This window comes from Hemicordylus capensis, chromosome 1 (assembly GCF_027244095.1).
Source record: "Hemicordylus capensis ecotype Gifberg chromosome 1, rHemCap1.1.pri, whole genome shotgun sequence".
Classification (NCBI taxonomy): domain Eukaryota; kingdom Metazoa; phylum Chordata; class Lepidosauria; order Squamata; family Cordylidae; genus Hemicordylus; species Hemicordylus capensis.
The window spans coordinates 140,543,569-140,562,597 of NC_069657.1; the positions used below are offsets into that span (position 1 = coordinate 140,543,569).

The 19,029-nt window shown below is 46.6% G+C and overlaps 1 protein-coding gene across 7 annotated transcripts in view; it reads left to right on the forward strand.

The window, feature by feature from the left end:
* Positions 1-19,029, forward strand: part of SYT7 (synaptotagmin 7) — a 347,105-nt gene that overhangs the window by 227,907 nt on the left and 100,169 nt on the right. For all 7 annotated transcript variants that reach the window (XM_053283961.1, XM_053283963.1, XM_053283959.1 and 4 more), the window contains one exon: positions 12,342-12,421. In XM_053283961.1, coding sequence (XP_053139936.1) covers positions 12,342-12,421 — 80 coding nt within the window. The remainder of the gene's footprint in view (positions 1-12,341; positions 12,422-19,029) is intronic.

The window sequence follows — 19,029 nt, forward strand, 5'->3', positions numbered from 1 at the left end:
GGCACTGCATTCGCACGGCAGCCAGGAAGAGCCGCTCCTGCAGGGAAGAGCCGCTTCTGGCCGCGCCACAAATGCAGCGGCCCTTTAACACCCAAACAGGGGCTGCGCAGTCCCCGCTCGGAAGCTAAACCAGCACCCCCGCATCTGACGTCAGACACAGGGGGTGTGGCGGGGCCACAAAGCGTGGCTCCTGATTGGGCGCAGCCCAGCTTCTTTGAACCCATTGGCCCAATGGTGGCTCTGCCCCTGACTACTGCTCTTGATTCCCTAGCTCATAATCCTTCTGCCTTTTGTCCAGCTTGGATTCATTCATAAGGACCTCCTCGTATCCCTTTTAGGCCACTGCCTTTTGACTCTCTCCAATTCTACTGTCACCAACTGCTTTCAATTGAAAGTAGGGGTGTGCAGAACATTTTGACCGCAAAACATTTTGGCTTGTAACAGGCTGTTTTGAATGTTTTCAGCTCAAAATAGAACACTCTTTAAATAAAGGGCCTGTTTCAAGATCAGAGCAGCACAACTCAATTTTGGTTGAATGTTTTGAGAGCCATTTTTCCCTTGCTGATTGGCTTCGATTGGCTTGCAATCTCCTTGCTTCTTGGTTGGTTTGTTATCATACAAATAAAGTGTTGTCATGAGCAACTGTGCCCCCATTGGCTGGCGGGAGGGAGGGGAGAACACAAAGGGACACAAAAGGAGGGAGTTTCAAAATGTATTCAAAGGGACTGGGACTGGGAGGCAGAGAGAGCTTTTATAATGTGCCTCTCTTGAAGAGGATAAATCAGGATGGAAGGAAGGTAGGTAGGTTTGATTTTGTGGTTTTCTCAGCACTGAGTATAATATGCTGTGCTATTACTGCTATAACTATCTGATTTTGCTGGATCTCAGATTGACAAAGGCAGAATTTGGGTGCCTTCCTTCCTTGAGTTGTGGTTTGCTTTGTTTGTGAGATAGTGTTGTGGCGAGAGATGGAGAGTAGCAGTGCAGCTGTCTGTGTGTGTGTGTGTGTGTGTGTGTGTGTGTGTGTGTGTGTGTTACTTCTTGGTGATTGCTGTGATGAGCTGCATGTCTGGCCTTGAGACTTATCTTGTGCTTCACTTACTGCTCTGCTCTGCTCTGCAATCTGCATTTCAAGGTGTAGCAAGTCAAAATGTGGCTGAGTTGCTCTAGTTGAGCTTATGTCTATGCTTGCTGCTAAGTAAAGGTGCTACTGTGGCAGCTTTTGCAATGCTAGGAAGTAACACAAGGAGTGTGTGAGAGAACAACTTGTGCCAATGATGTTTCTGTAGGACAGGCACTGTGGCTGGCAGTGGATTCTGGGTCAGTGATTCTTTTTTGGGCATTTTTGGACTGTGTTTGAAATATGTGTTCTGTGTTGAGAGAGAGAGAGATTGCCTTATACTGTGTGCTTCTGCAGTGTTTTTCAAGACAGTGTTGTGAAATGCATTGCAAATTGCAATGCAAAATTTGTGTGCAGTGCACTTTGTGAGTGCAACTTGTTCTGGCCATAGGGAACAATAGAGAAACTCAAAACTGAGCTGTCGGTGACTGACCAGGAGAGGGATCTTGGGGTCGTGGTGGACAGCTCGTTGAAAGTGTCGACTCAATGTGCAGCAGCTGTGAAAAAGGCCAATTCCATGCTAGGGATCATTAGGAAGGGGATTGAAAATAAAACGGCTAATATTATAATGTCCTTATACAAAACTATGGTGCAACCACAGTTGGAGTACTGCATACAATTCTGATCACCACATCTTAAAAAGGACATTGTAGAACTGGAAAAGGTGCAGAAGAGGGCAACCAAGATGATCAGGGGCCTAGAGCACCTTTCTTATGAGGCAAGACTACAACACCTGGGGCTTTTTAGTTTAGAAAAAAGACAACTGCAGGGAGACATGATAGAGGTCTATAAAATCATGCATGGCGTGGAGAAAGTGGAGAGAGAGAAATTCTTTTCCCTCTCACATAAAATTAGAACCAGGGGTCACTCCATGAAATTGATTGCCAGGAGGTCTAGGACCAACAGACGGAAGTACTTTTTCACACAACGCGTTATCCACTTGTGGAACTCTCTGCCACAGGATGTGGTGACAGCCAACAACCTGGATGGCTTTGAGAGGGGTTTGGATAACTTCATTGGAGGAGAGTTCTATCAACAGCTTCCAGTCTGAGGGCTATAGGCCACCTCCAGCCTCAAAGGCAGGATGCCTCTGAGTACCAGTTGCAGAGGAGTAATGGCAGGAGAGAAGGCACGCCCTCAACTCCTGCCTGTGGCTTCCAGCAGCTTCTGGTGGGTCACTGCGTGAAACAGGATGCTGGACTAGATGGGCCTTGGGCCTGATCCAGCAGGGCTGTTCTTATATTCTTTAAACACCCCATTGTTCCCCATGGGTCATTCCTAGGGACACCAAAGTAGATTGTGTGGTAGAGTATCATGGGTGCTACTTACTACCCAACCCACAAAAGAAATCCTATGGGGGTTTGGGGGGGGAGGTTAAAATGTGTTTAAAATCTCCTGCTTGCCCATTGCTTTTGTAGGTTGGGTGGTAGGTAGTACCCACCATGCTCTACCACACAGCCCACTTTGGTGTCCCTCAGAGCTACCCATGGGGAACAGGGTGTTTTGAGTTTCCCCATTGTTCCCTATGACCAAAACACTCAAACCATTTTGAGATTGTTCTGTTGGCTTGATGGAACATTTTGAAAGTTTGTGTTTCATTTCAAGCTCAAAACAGAACGCAAAATCAATTTCATGCACATTCCTAATTGAAAACCCTTCTTCAGGAGTTCTGAGTGGTCACCTAAGGACCTTTTCTTAGCCCAGTCTTGGCCTATCTGCAAGCTTCCACATACTCGTCTGTCTGTCCCTCCTGGTTTCCCACCGAGTCTCTTAGATTGATCTTTCTCTTATTCTTTTTGCTCTTCTTAATGTTGCTCCCTGTAGAGTTTCATATGGTGACATCTCCTCCCTCCGCCCCTGCACTCATTTTCTACATGCTCTGATTCAGGACCATGGATTGGATTACTACTTCTGAGCTGATGATGGCTAATAATCTAGACCCATTTCAAACTGGCTTTAGAGCAGGCTATGGGGCTGAGTCTCAGGGGCGTAACTACCATTAGGCAAGGGGAGGCAGCTGCCTGGGGGCCCCCACGCCTCGAGGGGGCCCCCAGAGGCAAGTCACATGACTCCCCAACACCCGCAGAGCTTCGGGGCAGTGGAAAAGCCAACCCCAAGTTCAGAGCAAAGTCGGCATGCATGCAGCAAAGTCCTTGTCTGCAGAAGTAACTCTGAGCCGGGAGCGCTCTTCCCCATGGGAGGGTGGAGGGACGGGGTTAAAGCGAGGGAGTGGAGTTTTCTAGAGAAGCTGGCATAATGGGGGTGTGAGTGCACTATATATTGTGAAGTGTGTGTGTATCAGCGAGGGGCCCATTTTAAAGTTTTGTCTCTGGGCCCACTCCAGCCTTGTTACACCCCTGCTGAGTCTGCCTTGGTCTGCCTGATGGATGACCTTTACAAGGGAATCGACGGAAGGAGTGTGACTCTCTTGGTTCTTTTGGATCTCTCGGTAGCATTCAATACCATCGACCATCGTATCCTTCTGGATTGCCTGGGGGAGCTAGGAATAGGAGGCACTGCTTTGTAGTGGTTCCGCTCCTATCACTCAGGCAGATGCCAGATGGTGGAGCTGGGTGACGATTGCTCTTTGAAATGGGAGCTATTATATGGAGTCCCTCAGGACTCCATTCTGTCACCAATGTTTTTTAAGATCTACATGAAAACGCTGGATGAGGTTATCAGATTTGGTGCAGGGCGTTATCAGTATGCTGATGACACCCAAATCTATTTCTCCTTATCATCATCATCATCATCATCATCATCATCATCATCATCAGGAAATGGCTTTCACTCCCTAAATGCTTGCCTACGGGCACTAATGGGCTGGATGAGGGACAACAAATTGAGGCTGAATCCAAGCAAGATAGAGATGCTCATTGTGGGGAATCAGAATTTGAGGGATGAGTTAAATCTTCCTGTGCTGGATGGGGTTACACTCCCTCAGAAGGAATCGGTACACAGTTTGGGAGTGCTCTTGGATCCAGACCTCACCCTCGTATCTCAGGTGGAGGCTGTGGCCAGGAGCGCTTTCCGTCAACTTCTGCTGATTCGACAGCTGTGTCCATTCCTTGAAGAGAATGATCTCAAAACAGTGGTGCATCAGCTGGTAACCTCCAGGCTCGACTACTGCAATGCGCTCTATGTGGGGCTGCCTTTGTACGTAGCTCAGAAACTTCAGTTAGTTCAAAATGCAGCAGTCAGACTGGTCTCTGGGGTAACCCGGAGAGACCATATTATGCCTGTTTTAAAACAATTGCACTGTCTGCCGATATGTTTCCGGGCAAAATACAAAGTGCTGGTTATTACCTTTAAAGCCCTGAACAGTTTGGGTCCAGGCTACCTTGGAGGGTGCCTTATTCTTTGTGATCCCCATTGCAAGGTGAGGTCATCTGGAGAGGTCCGTCTCTAGTTATCACATCTGGTGGTGACTCGGAACCGGGCCTTCTCTGTAGCTGCTCCTGGCCTATGGAATGCACTCCTGGCAGATATCCACAGTTTAGCCTCGCTGTTGGCCTTTAAGAGAGCCCTAAAGACTTACTTGTTTGGCCTGGCCTTCCAAGGTTTTTAAACTATTTTTAATATTTTATTTGGCTTTAAATGGTTTTGAATTGTTTTAACATTGTTTTTATATTGCTTTAAGCAGTGTGCTATAAATGGTGTTTGTTTTTATGTCTTTTTAAACTTGTTGTGAACTGCCCAGAGACTTTGGATGGGGCGGTCTATACATGTAATAAATAAACAAACAAACAAACAAACAAATAAATATTATAGCTGTTTCAGCTCCTGATCTGTCCACTTCTTTTACCACTTCTCCACATAAGAGTCCTAGGTTTTCTTCAGAGGCAGGCAAGAACTTCCATTGCTCATGTAGCCTCAACAACACAAAAGGGCCATTCACATGACCTACTGGGTGGGTAGGTGGATAGACTTTGCAAACCTTGCCTCCCCCCCCCCCCCGACGATCATGCTGTGCTTGGTGGTAGTGTGGAGTGTGCTCCCACACAATCAGTGCTGCTCTGTGCAGTGCAGAACAGGGTGGATTGCTTTGAGGCTGGAACTCATTGTCCCGGCCTCTAGGTATCCCACAGCGCACCACACACTCACCCAACAGCAAGCAGCCCGTGCTTACACACGATCGCAGCAGCCGGGTTAAGGGTATGCTTGCACCCTTAACCTGGGCTAAGAAGAGAGGACAGCTGGTCTTGTGGTAGCAAGCATGACTTGTCCCCTTAGCTCAGCAGGGTCTGCCCTGGTTGCATCTGAATGGGAGACTTGATGTGTGAACACTGTAAGATATTCCCCTTAGGGGATGAAGCCGCTCTGGGAAGAGCATCTAGGTTCCAAGCTCCCTCCCTGGCAGCATCTCCAAGATCGGGCTGAGAGAGATTCCTGCCTGCAGCCTTGGAGAAGCCACTGCCAGTCTGTGAAGACAATACTGAGCTAGATGGACCTATGACTCAGTATATGGCAGCTTCCTATGTTCCTAAGAGCTGGGCTCCAGCACTGGGTGTGGCCCCGCCAGGATCCGCATGGATTCCGGTGGTTCTCACAGACAGTCAAGCCCAGGCTTGGCTGACTAAGCCTGGGCTTGGCTGCTCATGAGAACAGCTTCTCTATGTAAATGAGGCCATACAAAAACCAACATATTTTCCCATCAACCTCATCTACTGAACCTCTGTGTCACAGACATCTCTGGGGACAGAGCAGTAGCTTTCATGACATGTCAGCACTTAAATTTAAATCCATTACTTTCTCATAGGGGAGCAATTCCATGAATGGACTTGTAGGCTCTTCTGGCAAAATGTATGACATCTGGAGCCAACCAATCCCAAGAATGGAGTTTACCTGCTCTCTAGGTTGTTGTGAGCAATGACTATAACTTCACTATAACAGTGAAGCTTAAAAACACTCATCTGCTGTGTTATAGAAGCATCCAGCCATTTTGACTACAGCAGGTGGTTTGAAGGAGTTTAATAACTCCAGCGGCATTTCCATCAGAAAGTATTGTCTTCTCAAATCTAAGGATATTTCACTCATTCATACAGTAATCCAATTTACACTGCACCTTCCTTTCCTAGTAGAAGGTCATACTGCATACATCTTTAACAAGCAAAGCAAAACAAAACAAAACCCTGTATCCCAGGTCAAGGTGACCTGATGCAGCTGGACATAATGACTGCAGTGTGTTTGTGTGTTTGCATGCACACAATGCATCACAGTGCACCACTCTGACCACAGCTGACTCAGGTTGTTTCAAGGTCTAGGAAAGGTGCTACACATGGATCTTTCCAGGCAGTGGTTTATTTCAGTATGACTGCTGATTCCTACAAGAGGTTTTGTTGGGGGGAGTTAGATAACATTTTGCACATTATGTAACTTCCTTGCACCGTCTGTCTGCCAATCAGTATGACTGACATCCTGACTAACAAAGCATGTATGTAAGGAGCTCTGCTGAGATGCACCAGACGTCCACACACAGTTCCTCCTGCATGCACACTGTTGAACCACAGGATTTAGACCTTTGAGTGCTGCTCATGCTCCAGAAATGTTCTGCAGCATCAGAACCATGTTGCTGAGGGTTGTACAGCCAGGAATATCTTTCTGGCAGTGAAAATGGCTTTTGCGGGGAGGAGAGGGACGCAAAAATTGCTTCCTCCACCACCTACTCTGAACTGCCGAGCAAGGCTATGCAAAGACAGCCCTTCTTCAGCCCTCATAGCACTGTGGAAGATGTGGGCCACTGTCCATTAGAACAATGATTTCTGGGCTCAGGGTGCACAGCTGGGCCTCTGGAACCACTGTACAAAATTGCTGGTATTGAGCACTGGTTCTAACTGTGGGTGTCAACTCCATGTCAAAGGTCGAAAACGGTACCTTGGTCCTGAATAAAGACAAAATCACAATGGTTGCCAGAGCCAGGGCAGCTGTACTTGAATGTAGACCTGGAGAATGTTTTCTCCAGGTCAGGCTCCCTGGGATCAGTAGCTTGAATTGGTGCCAGACGTTCGTGCAAGCAGAAGGTCTGCTTTGCTGGCCAGGCAAATACAGAAGCCTCAGCTTCTGGCACTTATACTAGGCTTGGCCAATCCAGCAGCTTCATAGTACCTGCCAGTCGCCAGCTGACATCCTAACACTGCGCTTGCGCAACATGACACATTCCACACTAAGTTGCACAAGTGCAAGAAGATCACGTCACTGCACTAAATCACAGAGATTTTCAAAATTACATGATTGTGAAAAAGTTCCCTGTAAAAGATATAAGGTGTGCCACAGGCTGCGCACCAATTGCATAGCACAACAATAGCCTGGAACACGTTCCAGGGTTAGTGCAAGTAGCTAGGACAGCACAATGTGCGAGCTTGTGCGAACATAATGCCCTTGCGCAACTACAGCATTAAGATGTCACAGGAACACAGGAAGCTGCCATATACTGAGACAGACCATTGGTCTATCTAGCTCAGTATTGTCTTCACGGACTGGCAGTGACTTCTCCAAGGTTGCAGGCAGGAGTCTCTCTCAGCCCTATCTTGGACAAGCCAGGGAGGGAACTTGGAACCTTCTGCTCTTCCCAGACCAGCTTCATCCCCTGAGGGGAATATCTTGCAGTGCTCACACATCAAGTCTCCCATTCAGATGCAATCAGGGCAGACCCTGCTTAGCTAAGGGGACAAGTCATGCTTGCTACCACAAGACCAGCTCTCCTCTCCACAGGACCTGATGTTACTGACCCCTTTTCACCACTGAGTTAAAACTTTTCTATTCTAGCCTGTGTTCCCTGCCAGGCAGATTTTATCCTTTACCAGACTGTGGGCTGATTTACATGATGTCAGTTTAACAAAAACCAGAGATCCCAGCAGAGTGCACTCTCCTGTGGAGCGTGTCATGTGAACTCAGGGTTTTTTTGTGATCTCAGACTGGTGTGTACCAACCTAACATTAAGCCAACATTGCCAAGCTGAGTTCAAATCTAAGATTATAGATCTCAGCTTAAGGTCAGTTTGGTGTGGCGCCAACCAGAGATCTCCAACAAATCCTGAATTACGTGATACATTGTGCAGGAGTTTGTACACCACCAGAATCTTTGGTTTTTATCTGACATGGGATTGAACGTGTAAACCAATCCTGAAAGTCTCTTGCCGGTATGCTTTATTTTGTTTTGAATTCTGTTTATGACTCTGATGGTTTCAGTGTATTTTGTTGTACTTTTGTGGATAAACTTCTATTGCGTCTTTTGTACACTGCTTTGAGCTTTTAAGAAAAGTGGTATATAAAGCTCATACATACATACATACATTCTTTTCTGCAGCTGAAGAGGTTATGAGACCTGAGCCTACTAAGTCCATAGGAGCTTACTAGGTTCGTCCCCAATTTCAGATTCTGGATTCCCAGTTCAAACCATGTACCCCCAGTGAAGTTTAAAAAGAAGAAGAAGAATTTCTGAACTCGCTCTTCCAGACTCCTTCACTCACCTGGAGAGCTCCACACTGCTCATTCTTGACATCTTATATCCTGCTGTCCTCTGATTCTCAGCCTTTCTTTCCTTCACCTTTTAAATCTAAATTGCTGTCTCGCAGAGGCGTAACTAGGGAAAACGGCGCCCGGGGCAAGTACTGAAATGGCGCCCCCCCCACCCCCCAACATACTACATTATACTTAGGTTTTTCCTCACAAGCGCCCGCCAAGCCAGGCCACTGACTGGCCGCCAGGCGCCAGCAAAGCAATGGGGGGGTGTGGGCGGCGCAGAAGGGACCGCTCGTGGGGGAGGGGGCGCCGACGCGCTCCCTTGACTGCTGCAGCGCTGCTGCACTGAGCAGGAAACATTTGTATTAACAAAAAAAATTTTTAAAAATTAAAAATTGTCATGGTGGCGCCCCCCACGTGACCAGAAAAGATGGCGCCCAGGGCACGTGCCCCCCCTGCCCCCCCTATAGTTACGACTCTGCTGTCTCGCCACACATGCTCACTAGACGTATGATGACACTCATGCTAATCACTTTGTTCTTCAGCAGGCCTGTCCTGTGACCCCTTGAGACACATCCTAATTTGATTTTGCTGCACATGCACACATGTGTGGTCATACCATTGCCCTTTGTGGCTGCAGTAACTGGCCTCTCGCATCTAATTGCCAAGCAAAGTCGAAGAACGCAGACATTATTCCTTGACATGACTCCCTAAGCTAGTGGTGTGCCCAAGGTGCTTTAGGTTAGATGGAGGTGTTCGCTTTGTACTGTGTGCTTGAACCAAGAGTAGCACAAAACTGCCTTCCCTCTGCACCTGTGCTTTCATCTGCTAATTGTTCACTAATTAGCAATAATTGTCTCTTGTCTGCCCTAGAATCAGGAAGCACATTGAACCTGCCATCAGAAATCACAACCAAGTGGCCTTATTATTGAGACCCAATTAGAAACAAAATGCACACTTCATTATCTTATGACATGTTTTTTTGTTACTGTGAACTTAATTAATTAGAGTTCAATTAATCTTAAAATGGCCTTCCCCTGCTGTGGAAGTGATGATGGAAAGGCAAGGTAGGCCTCCGAGGCTGACTTGCATTTGCTTCCTGTATGCAGATGTCCTCCTGAAGGGCATGGGGCACCAGCCAGTAAAGAAGTCCCTACTTTAGGGGCAGCTATACTGTAAGGTCCTAGCAGAGGAAATTCTGACTGATGAATTCCCATGGACCTTTTTAGAAGATGCCGAGAACAAGAACAAGATGCATATGAAGTTTTACAGTTGTCAGTCCGTAAATTTGTCACTGCATTAAGAGAGCAGGCAACTCTCACTACTATGCTTATCTAACCCTTTTGTACATTCCCTGCTTGCTATGGGGCAGATAAAAGGGCTGGGGCAAGAATTAGGGGGAGGCCACCACTAGCTCCTTTCCTGGTTCAACAGCTAATCTGAATGTGCAGAAGGGATCTTTGGCTTGCAACCTGGTAATCCTATGATGTTTTGCGAACAGATGCACTTGAAAATTTTATATATATATATATGGAATAATGGAAAGTAAATTTTAGAATTAGAGTCTCAAGAGCATAAGGCATACACTTCTCATTCACAACAATAACAATGAGAACTGGTCTTTTTAAAAATGCCACATGCTTTCAAAACCGCCTATTGCCCGTTAAGATCTTTATAAATAATGTTATGTGTCACTTCCAAAGAGTCCAGCACTAAGCTCTTGCTCATAATATTTTTTTAAAAACTTTGATTATATCCCTTAGCTTAACTAATAAGTATCACTTTACAAGAATCCTATGTCGAAGAAAAATGTGTGGCTAGAAATTCCCTATGGCGTTTGGAGGAAGTTGCAATACTAAAAACTACAGTTAATATGTTCCTTCTAGGGGGCAGATAATTAAATTGCTGTGGCCTGATTTTCAGAAGGCAAAAGCACTCAATAGTGTTCCCGTTGACTTCATTGTGAACCATTATTAGTCATCTCCATCGAAAGCCAGCCTCCTTCTAACTTTGATCCCTCAATATGACTTTACATTGCCTAACCTCAGAGGCACAGCTGTTGCCATTATGGCCCTGATGCTTCAATGTACAATTTAGAAACCATATTTTCATTCATGGCAAATTCCAAAGGAATGTAGTTAGAGTTGTCAGATCTTTGCTCCATGCACATTATTTGACAATGTTAAAAAAAATCTACAATGGTTGGCATTCATGGATATGTTGGGTCACCTTTTTCTTTAAATAAAAAAGCCTATTCAAATTTCATTGCGCTAGTTAGTCATAACTAAGCACTATTGAAATTGATGAGATTGAATTCATTTCAATGGGACTTAGTCATGAAATTGAAGAGTCTGCATGCTGCCCATAATTTTTATCTAAACTATGACCACCTAATGGCTCAGCGGGGAAGTAACTTGCCTAGGGAGCAAAAGGTTGCTGGTTTGAATCCCCGCTGGTATGTTCCCCAGACTATGGGAAACTCCCATGTCGGGCAGCAGTGACATAGGAAGATGCTGAAAGGCATCATCTCATACAGCGTGGGAGGAGGAAATGATAAACCTCTCCTGTATTCTACCAAAGACAACCACAGGGCTCTGTGGGCGCCAGGAGTCAACACCGACTCAACAGCACAACTTTACTTTATGACAAGGATATACACTAGAAGAGAAAAGAAACCAGCTTAAACATTTGAAGAGAATTACACAGCCCAACCCTAGCCAATGCCATCACTATTCCCTTCCTTAATTCAGTAGGGCATTTCTGCTTCAGCATGACAGGAAGAAGAAAGAAGGAGAAAGTAATATGGAAAGAAAATGGGGAGCAAAGAGAAGTTAGATTCAGTGGCTAATGCAAAACCGTGCAGATCTTCATTCTGCATGCACCACAAGAGGTGCTTCTGGTACTTCTACTTGTTTCAGAACTTTTCCAAGATTAAATCTAAAGGAGGGATTTAGATTTCAGAGCCAATTTCATGACATGTGGCTTTAATGAATACTGAAAAGTTGAGAATCAAATGGTGGGAGGGTAGCTGGCTAGATTTGCTCTGAACCCAGAACAAAACCAACTATACTCACACAGTCCAGTAACTTTTTCTCCCTGTGTCAAATTCACACTTCATGAACTCTGCCTGTAGAAAATCTAGTGCTGAGCCAGCCTGGGGCATTCTTTTGATGTGTCCAAGTGTCTCTCACTTGATGATCACCACACAGGAGCCTTCCTCGCATCTATTGTGCTTTGGAACCTGTTCATCACTGAGATCCTGCACATTTTGCATTTCTAGTAGACATTACTGCATCTCCTGCCCTCATTAGAGATGGGTGTTCTCTGTTGGTTTGATCATTTTGTTGCTCTTGCTTTTGACTTGGTAAATGCTGCCTTAGCTGCTTAGCAGGATTTATCTACAAAGAAGAAAGGCATGTGGAATTACAGTGCTAAGGGGGGAAAGTCATATTTTCCCAGCCTTGGCTGTAGCAGCAATATTATTCCACTGTAATTAGCATGTGTGTACATGGGGGGAGCATATTTTTCTTCTCACCAAACACCCCTATGAAGGTCACCCCCAAATTTCCTCATGCAGATATTCTACTTGCAGATAGTCCACTGGAAGAAGCTGGGCCTTATATGCCTCGGGCTAATCACAGGCAGCAGCACAAGAGCAAAAAGGGAACAAGGGCTGCCTGGGTCTCTTGCCACTCCTTTTTCGCAGGCAAGTCCTCAAAGGGAAACCCTTAGCTTCACTTTCTCTTTTCTTTTCATTTCAGGGTAAACGTTATAAAAACTCCTTGGAGACGGTGGGGACTCCAGATTCCAGTCGAGGTCGCAGTGAAAAGAAAGCCATTAAGTAAGTCCCAGGAGGGATGTCTGGAAGGAATAGGTTGGAGGTACTGCCTTAGATCACTATCATTGCACCAAGATACTCCTCCGAGAAGTTTTGGCTACTGTACCTTCAGGCTAGCAAAATCTCAACATCCACATATACCCACACCTCAGTGGCACCAAACACACTTCCCAGTCCTTTCCACTGTTTGTCCACCAAGTACTTTCCTTATTACTCTCATCATCCCTAAACACACCCATACCCATACTTGTGTGAACATGCAAGCACCTGATACTGTTACAATTTGTGCAATCATTCCTGACTCTTCTGCACACACCATGATATTTCCCTCCCAGGCATTCCTTCCAGACCCCTTCACGTGCTTCTTATTACAACATCCAGCACACTGGTACAGTTTCCTTTATTATCCTGATTCCCTAGCACTTCATCCCACCTGAAGAATGCTATGTGCTTTATACCACTAGGTATCCAATGCCTGACACCTCCAAACACATCTCTACATACCAAGAAATCTCAAGGCCTCAAATGAAATACTTTTAAAAATTCCATCCATGTTATATATCTCCCAGCCATCCTGCGACATCCTCTTTGCTGCGACACAGATTCTTGCTCTCCTCCACTGACACTCTATCCTGAGCACATCCCCAAGTTCAGAAAATTTCAGATCCTTTCCCCTTTCCAACATGTGCAACATTGACAGGTACAGACTGTCTGTAGAAATCACTCCCAAACTGGCCCGCTGGTTTGTGTATAACAATTCACACTTGACATATATACCAAACAGAACAAGAGTGCAGTCTTTCTCCTGCCTCTGGGCAAATGATAAATCCCTTGTGTGGAAGGATAGGCAGTGGGTATTTTCTTTCTCTAGGACAATATCCAGTCTAGCTGTGGTTCTAGAGTTGAAAAAAGCCTCTTGGTCCCTTATAGAAGAGAAAGAGAGGAGCAGAGAAGGTTGCAGGCAATCAGAGCTGCTGTGTGGTAAAGAGATTCCTGAGCATCAGAACCATGCCACCACATCTTCAGATTGCAGCAATCAGCTTGTTCTGCTTCAGGGAAAATACATGTACACATTGGTCGCATTCGCATGTAATGCCAAACTGCGGGTAGACGAACCCGAGGTTAATTTTTGTAACCATGAACCGCATCACAGAATCTCATCCAACCGTTGCCTGGCAACCTCCAGTTTCAGGGCAGGGGAGTCACTCCCTCTTCCTGTCCTGCTGAGGCCGCATCCCAGCAAGCTCCATAGCACTCACATCGCCAGAATGTCACATCATAATGTCTGCAGGGTGGAAGCCATTGGCCACGATCTTCATGTAGTGATGTGCGCGGTCCAGAGCAGTCCGGACCAGCACCGAAGGGGGGCCTTTCTTTTAGGGCGGGGAGGGCTTGCTTACCCCTCCCACCTCTTTGCCCCCTCCAGCGCCCGTATTCCACAGGGTAATTGGGGCGCTGGAAACCAGCCGCCCCCGCGCCCCCCCCCCCCCCCGCGAGCAGATTAGGGCTAAAAGTTAAGTACTGCCAGGTGGGTAGACCGGGCCTCCAATCGCCGGAAGTTCCATCCGGCATCCTATTGCGCGCGCCCAAGGCCCCAGTTGGGCCAGGACTTTGCCGAGAGAGGAGCTCTGTTCGCGAGCTCCTCTCTTTTTAAGAAAACAATGTGGTGAGCACTCAGGGGGGTGGGTGGGAGGGAGGGGGGGGCGGGACTGCAGCAGTACTTAACTTTTAGCCCTAATCCGCTCGTGGGGGGGCGGCGGGGGCGGCTGGTTTCCAGCGCCCCAATTACACTGTGGAATACGGGCGCTGGAGGGGGCAAAGAGGTGGGAGGGGTAAGCAAGCCCTCCCGCCCTTAAAGGAAGGCCCCCGGACCTGAACCGGCCAGGTCCAAACCGGTCCGGCAGTTCGGAGGCCTTCAGAATGGCCTCCGGACCAGTACGGACACACCCCTATCTTCATGGGGGTGTGCCTGCTGAGCACGATCATACCTTTTTGGAATGGACCACCCGCACTCGGCAGGGAAAGAGCATTTAAATCTCTTTAAATAGCATTTAAGCCCTTCTCCTGACAACAGTTGCACCACTGCCCTCATAAAAGCCATTCAGCAAAACAGTCCTGCACAAGCACAATAACTGCAGCGGGGCAGAGGGGCTCTATTTTTATGTTACTCCAGGAAAGAATCATTATGACTTCCTAGGAGGAAATATGTATATGAGGGAGGGCAAAGGATCCTGAGGTCTGGTCCACTGTGAACAAAGATGCTCTTGCAATGACAGACACCGGCAAAGCAGTCCAGGAACACCCAAGCACACTCTTGCCTCTTTGTCCGTAGGCAACTCTTTCATACTCCCAAGGAGTAGTGGCTGCTCCATGTGTCCAGGCAGTACTGGGTGGGCAGACTAGGGAAATACTGGGACCAGGGATAAATCTTTATTCAAATTTGCTGAGTTTGGACCGGTGTTGCAGCATATGCAGATCAGCCGCTGCAGGGAATCGCGGGAGAGGGAAGTCCTGATTATCAGCGATCCCTGGAAAGCAGGGTGGCTGTATCGGACAAAAACAAACATAGATATTTGCTAATGGATGACCGGACTGGCAGAGGGATTGCTCGGACTGCTTCAACACAGCAGTCACCAGGACAGGGAAAGTTGTTGCTGGGGTACCTGTACCCGTGGCTTGCTTGTGTTGAGCAACCTGGCTGGACAGCAGCTGCTGTCCAGCCTGCATGCAGTTCTCAATGGGCTAACACTCTCATGAGAGAGCAGTCCATTCAGGAGCAGCCTTCGTCGTTATCACACAGGAAGAATCTCTCCATTGACTGGAGGCAGTACTGCTCCTGCTGAATGGTTCTTTTCGTGAGTAATGCCAGAGACTGCATGCTTTTACCCAAGGGCCCCCTCCCCCAACTTTATGGTACCAAAAATAGAGCAGAGCAAATCAAGAATTCCTTGATGGGGCTGCTTGTTAAACCCCAACCTGGGTATTGCTGCCCTAACATGCTTTATCTTTGCAGCTATCTGATCGGATAACCTGGTTAATGGGGCCACCACAACTGCATGTGCTTGTGAACATACTTCTTTATCGATCCAGTTCTGGAGAACAAAACATATAGTGCCTATCTTGCCATCCTGTCACATTCTCTCCTGATTGCCAGAGGGGAATACAAGAGACAAAATAATAATATATTTATTAGCTGCCCCATAACAATTTGTTCTCTGGGCGGCTCTGGACAAAGTGGAATGTGGGCATCCCCCAATGTGACTTTTCCCTTTGACAGGCTTAGAAGCTTGGTATAGGACAACATGGTGTCCCTGTTACCAGGCAACAACTTGACGAGAGCAAAGACAGGAGGTGGGGCAAATGCTCAGAGAAGCGGGCAGCGAGAAGCATGGCAGTCATGGTGCAGGTATATTCCTGGGTTGGTCTGGGCCACCCTCTCTATGATTTTAATTCCAGAAACAGCACGAAACAGCCAGTTATAGCAGCATCTGTGTTTGGACATAATGCTGCCACCTTCAAACCTCAGGTTGGAGCAGCAAAACTCACTACAAACCAAAGGCTCAAATTGGAGTTTGATGAACGAAACTGCAGGTCACTTTTGCCTCAAAACCACAGTTTCAAACATTCAGATGGACACAAATTCCAACCTCTGCCCCATTCAACCCCGGTTTGGCATTACATGCGAATGGGGCCACTACCTTCTTTTAAGCTGTTTATGTTCACACACACACACACACACACACACACACACACACACACCACTTGCTCTGAAATGGTTCCAAGTCACTGTGGTCCACGTTCCTTTGCAGTAATATATGTTCACACAAAGAAATGACTTGGAAACAAATTATGCAGTAATGGAGTGATCTGGAATATCTCACAGTGGGACAAGCTATAAAAGGCAAATGTGTTCATGTGACTATGATTCAAGCCCCTTTGGCTCAGTTTCTCTCTCTCTCTCTCTCTCTTTCTCTCTCTCTCTCTCTCTCTCTCTTTAACCGTTCCATAATTATGCTTTTATTAACCCTTTACCAGTTGGAGCCCATCTGGAACAGAATGCAACAAGCCAAAATTGACATTGTATAATAATAATTGTGCAAAAAAGATTGTGAGACGCACAAGCACAAGATTTTTGAACCTGAACCCCTTTCCATTGCCTGAAATCTTTGTAGGAGAAAGCTGATGGCCAAACTGATTTCTTTGTCCCCACCAATTGTCCAGTTCTATGGCCCATGTCCTTAGTTGGTTCTGGAAGGATTGTACCTTTACAACTTTGAGATAACTGCCCTTCTGTAGGAACACTTTTGGGTCTCTTTCTCCTTGCTGCCCAACATAAAGTACAGGAGCCTCTAAGTCCCCCTTGACTGATTCCAGCTTCTGTTTATTTGAATCTCTCTGTCTCCTCCCCATCCTAATAACCCCTTGAGACAGAAACTATGGGAAAGAAATGGGATAGATACTACTATATAATAAAGAAGACTTACTTGCCCATTTCCCCTTTCTTTTATTCCTTGTTTACAGAAGCAGGGGAGAAGGGGCTAATAACAGTATTTAGGTCTTGCAGTCACACATAAAGCTACTGTGCCAAGGTGAGCGGTAGCCAGATCATTTAAGGTAACAAAGGATTATTCTCTTGACCCATCAATACAGCTATAAAGAGTGGGATGGGTCTTAATTCACTTTCTCTCTCTCTTTCTCATTGAGTAATATCTTCAGGTGGATTTAGATGATCATTTTGCAGCATAGGAATGTATCACCATGAAGTGACATTCTAATGCTATGCTCCCATAATTACAATTCCTGAATATAAGGTTAAATATCAGTTTTGCTATATGGGAGTGAATTTATTTAAATGCATGAGGAAACTGATATTTAACCTCATATTCAGGAATGATTAAAGACTCATGCTTTCTGAGAGCATGATCAAGTATCTGTTTCACAACCTGGCTGGTGGTGTTTTGCCTTCCAGTACGATTATTACCTTCAGTTCCCCCTGCCATCTTCCTTTGCAGTTGCATTTTCTAAAGTAAAAGACACTGTGGAATTTGGATGGTTGTTCCATGGACCTCAGTGGTGAGGCTGGGATGTTCTGAAATTAGGGTCCTGTGGAACTATGACAATCTGGTTAGGGTGTGTCCCCTCCCCCTCCCCCACAAAGTATGGGCATCTAGCATTCCCTGCCCTATATCTCCTCCTGCTGGGTGCAAAAAAAGCCCACTTGGATGGTGATACTCAAACAGAAGGATTGGTGGCGTTTGTGTACATCTGTGTGCATTTTTGTGTGTGTGCATTTGTGTGTGATTGTGCATATATATGTGTACATAATGCGCAAATGGTGCTTGTGTGTTCATATTTCTGTGCCGTGTATGTGTGCACCTCTGAGTGTGTATGTGGGTGCGAGTATGAACATTGGTGGGTTTGCTTCAGAAGTACAAGATGGATTCCTGAATGCATGGGCCTATCACTAGCCTGGGTCTATGAGTGGCACTGCCTTCCTGTAGCTAAGCCAGCTATTCAGAGGTGGAGCGCCAAAGTCATGTTCTTTTATGGTAAGTGTATGACACTGACTGTTATCACCCTGGTGTGCCTCAGACTAGGCAGGTTGGGCACATTCTGCTGGTGGGTAGAGGCCATGGATGATAATACTCACAGGTGGGTCAAGACCACCATCAAGCAATACAGTAGCTCTGAGGTCTTTCTTCCCTCACAAGCTGACACAGACCCTGTTGTGGTCAGGCTTATGGAAAGCCTGAGATCCTGCCCTCTCCCACTGCAACAGCAAAATTGTTCTCACGCACAGCCCCAATGCCAACATCCAGGTGTGGTCTACACACACTTCAGAATGTGGTGATAGTCCTGAGGTGGTAGAATGGATGGTAGCATTTCAGACTGCATATGGAAGATGACATCTTTGAGTTCTTCTATATGGAAAAATCTCCCTGCAGTAGAAAGCTAACACAACAGGGAGCATTCTAGGGTAGTGCTTTTCTCCCTGATATGCTAGAGGTTGTTGGTTTTTTTAGTGGGGGGGTGGGATTATTATTTGCAGGAGTATTTCATAGAATTATAATGTTTTAGAGTTGTATGAGATCTTGGAGGTCTTCTAGTGCCTGTCCCCCCCACTCAGTGCAGGAAGTATTACAGCATCCCTGACAGACGGCAGCCCAGCCTCCATTTCGAAAACCTCTAGAGCCCATCACTGCACAAGGCAGACTGCTCCACTGTCAAACAGCTCTTGCAGCTAGGAAATTCCCCCTAATGTCTAGACCAGGCCTGCTCAACTTCACACACACACACACACACACACCCAGCTGTTTTTGGACTACAACTCCCATAATCCCCAGCCACAGTGGGCAATAGCCTTGGATTATGGGAGTTGTAGGCCAACAGCTGCAGGAGGGCCGAAGTTGAGCAGACCTGGTCTAGCCCGAATCTGCTTCCTTGTAATTTTAGCCCATTGGATCCAATCCTGCCCTCAGCAGCACCAGAAAACAAGTCTGCTCCTTCTTCTATGTGACAGCCCTTCAGATATTTGAAGATGGCAGTTGTATCTGCTCTTAGTCTTCTCTTCTGCAGGTTAAGCACACCCAGCTCCTCCAGCTATTCCTCAC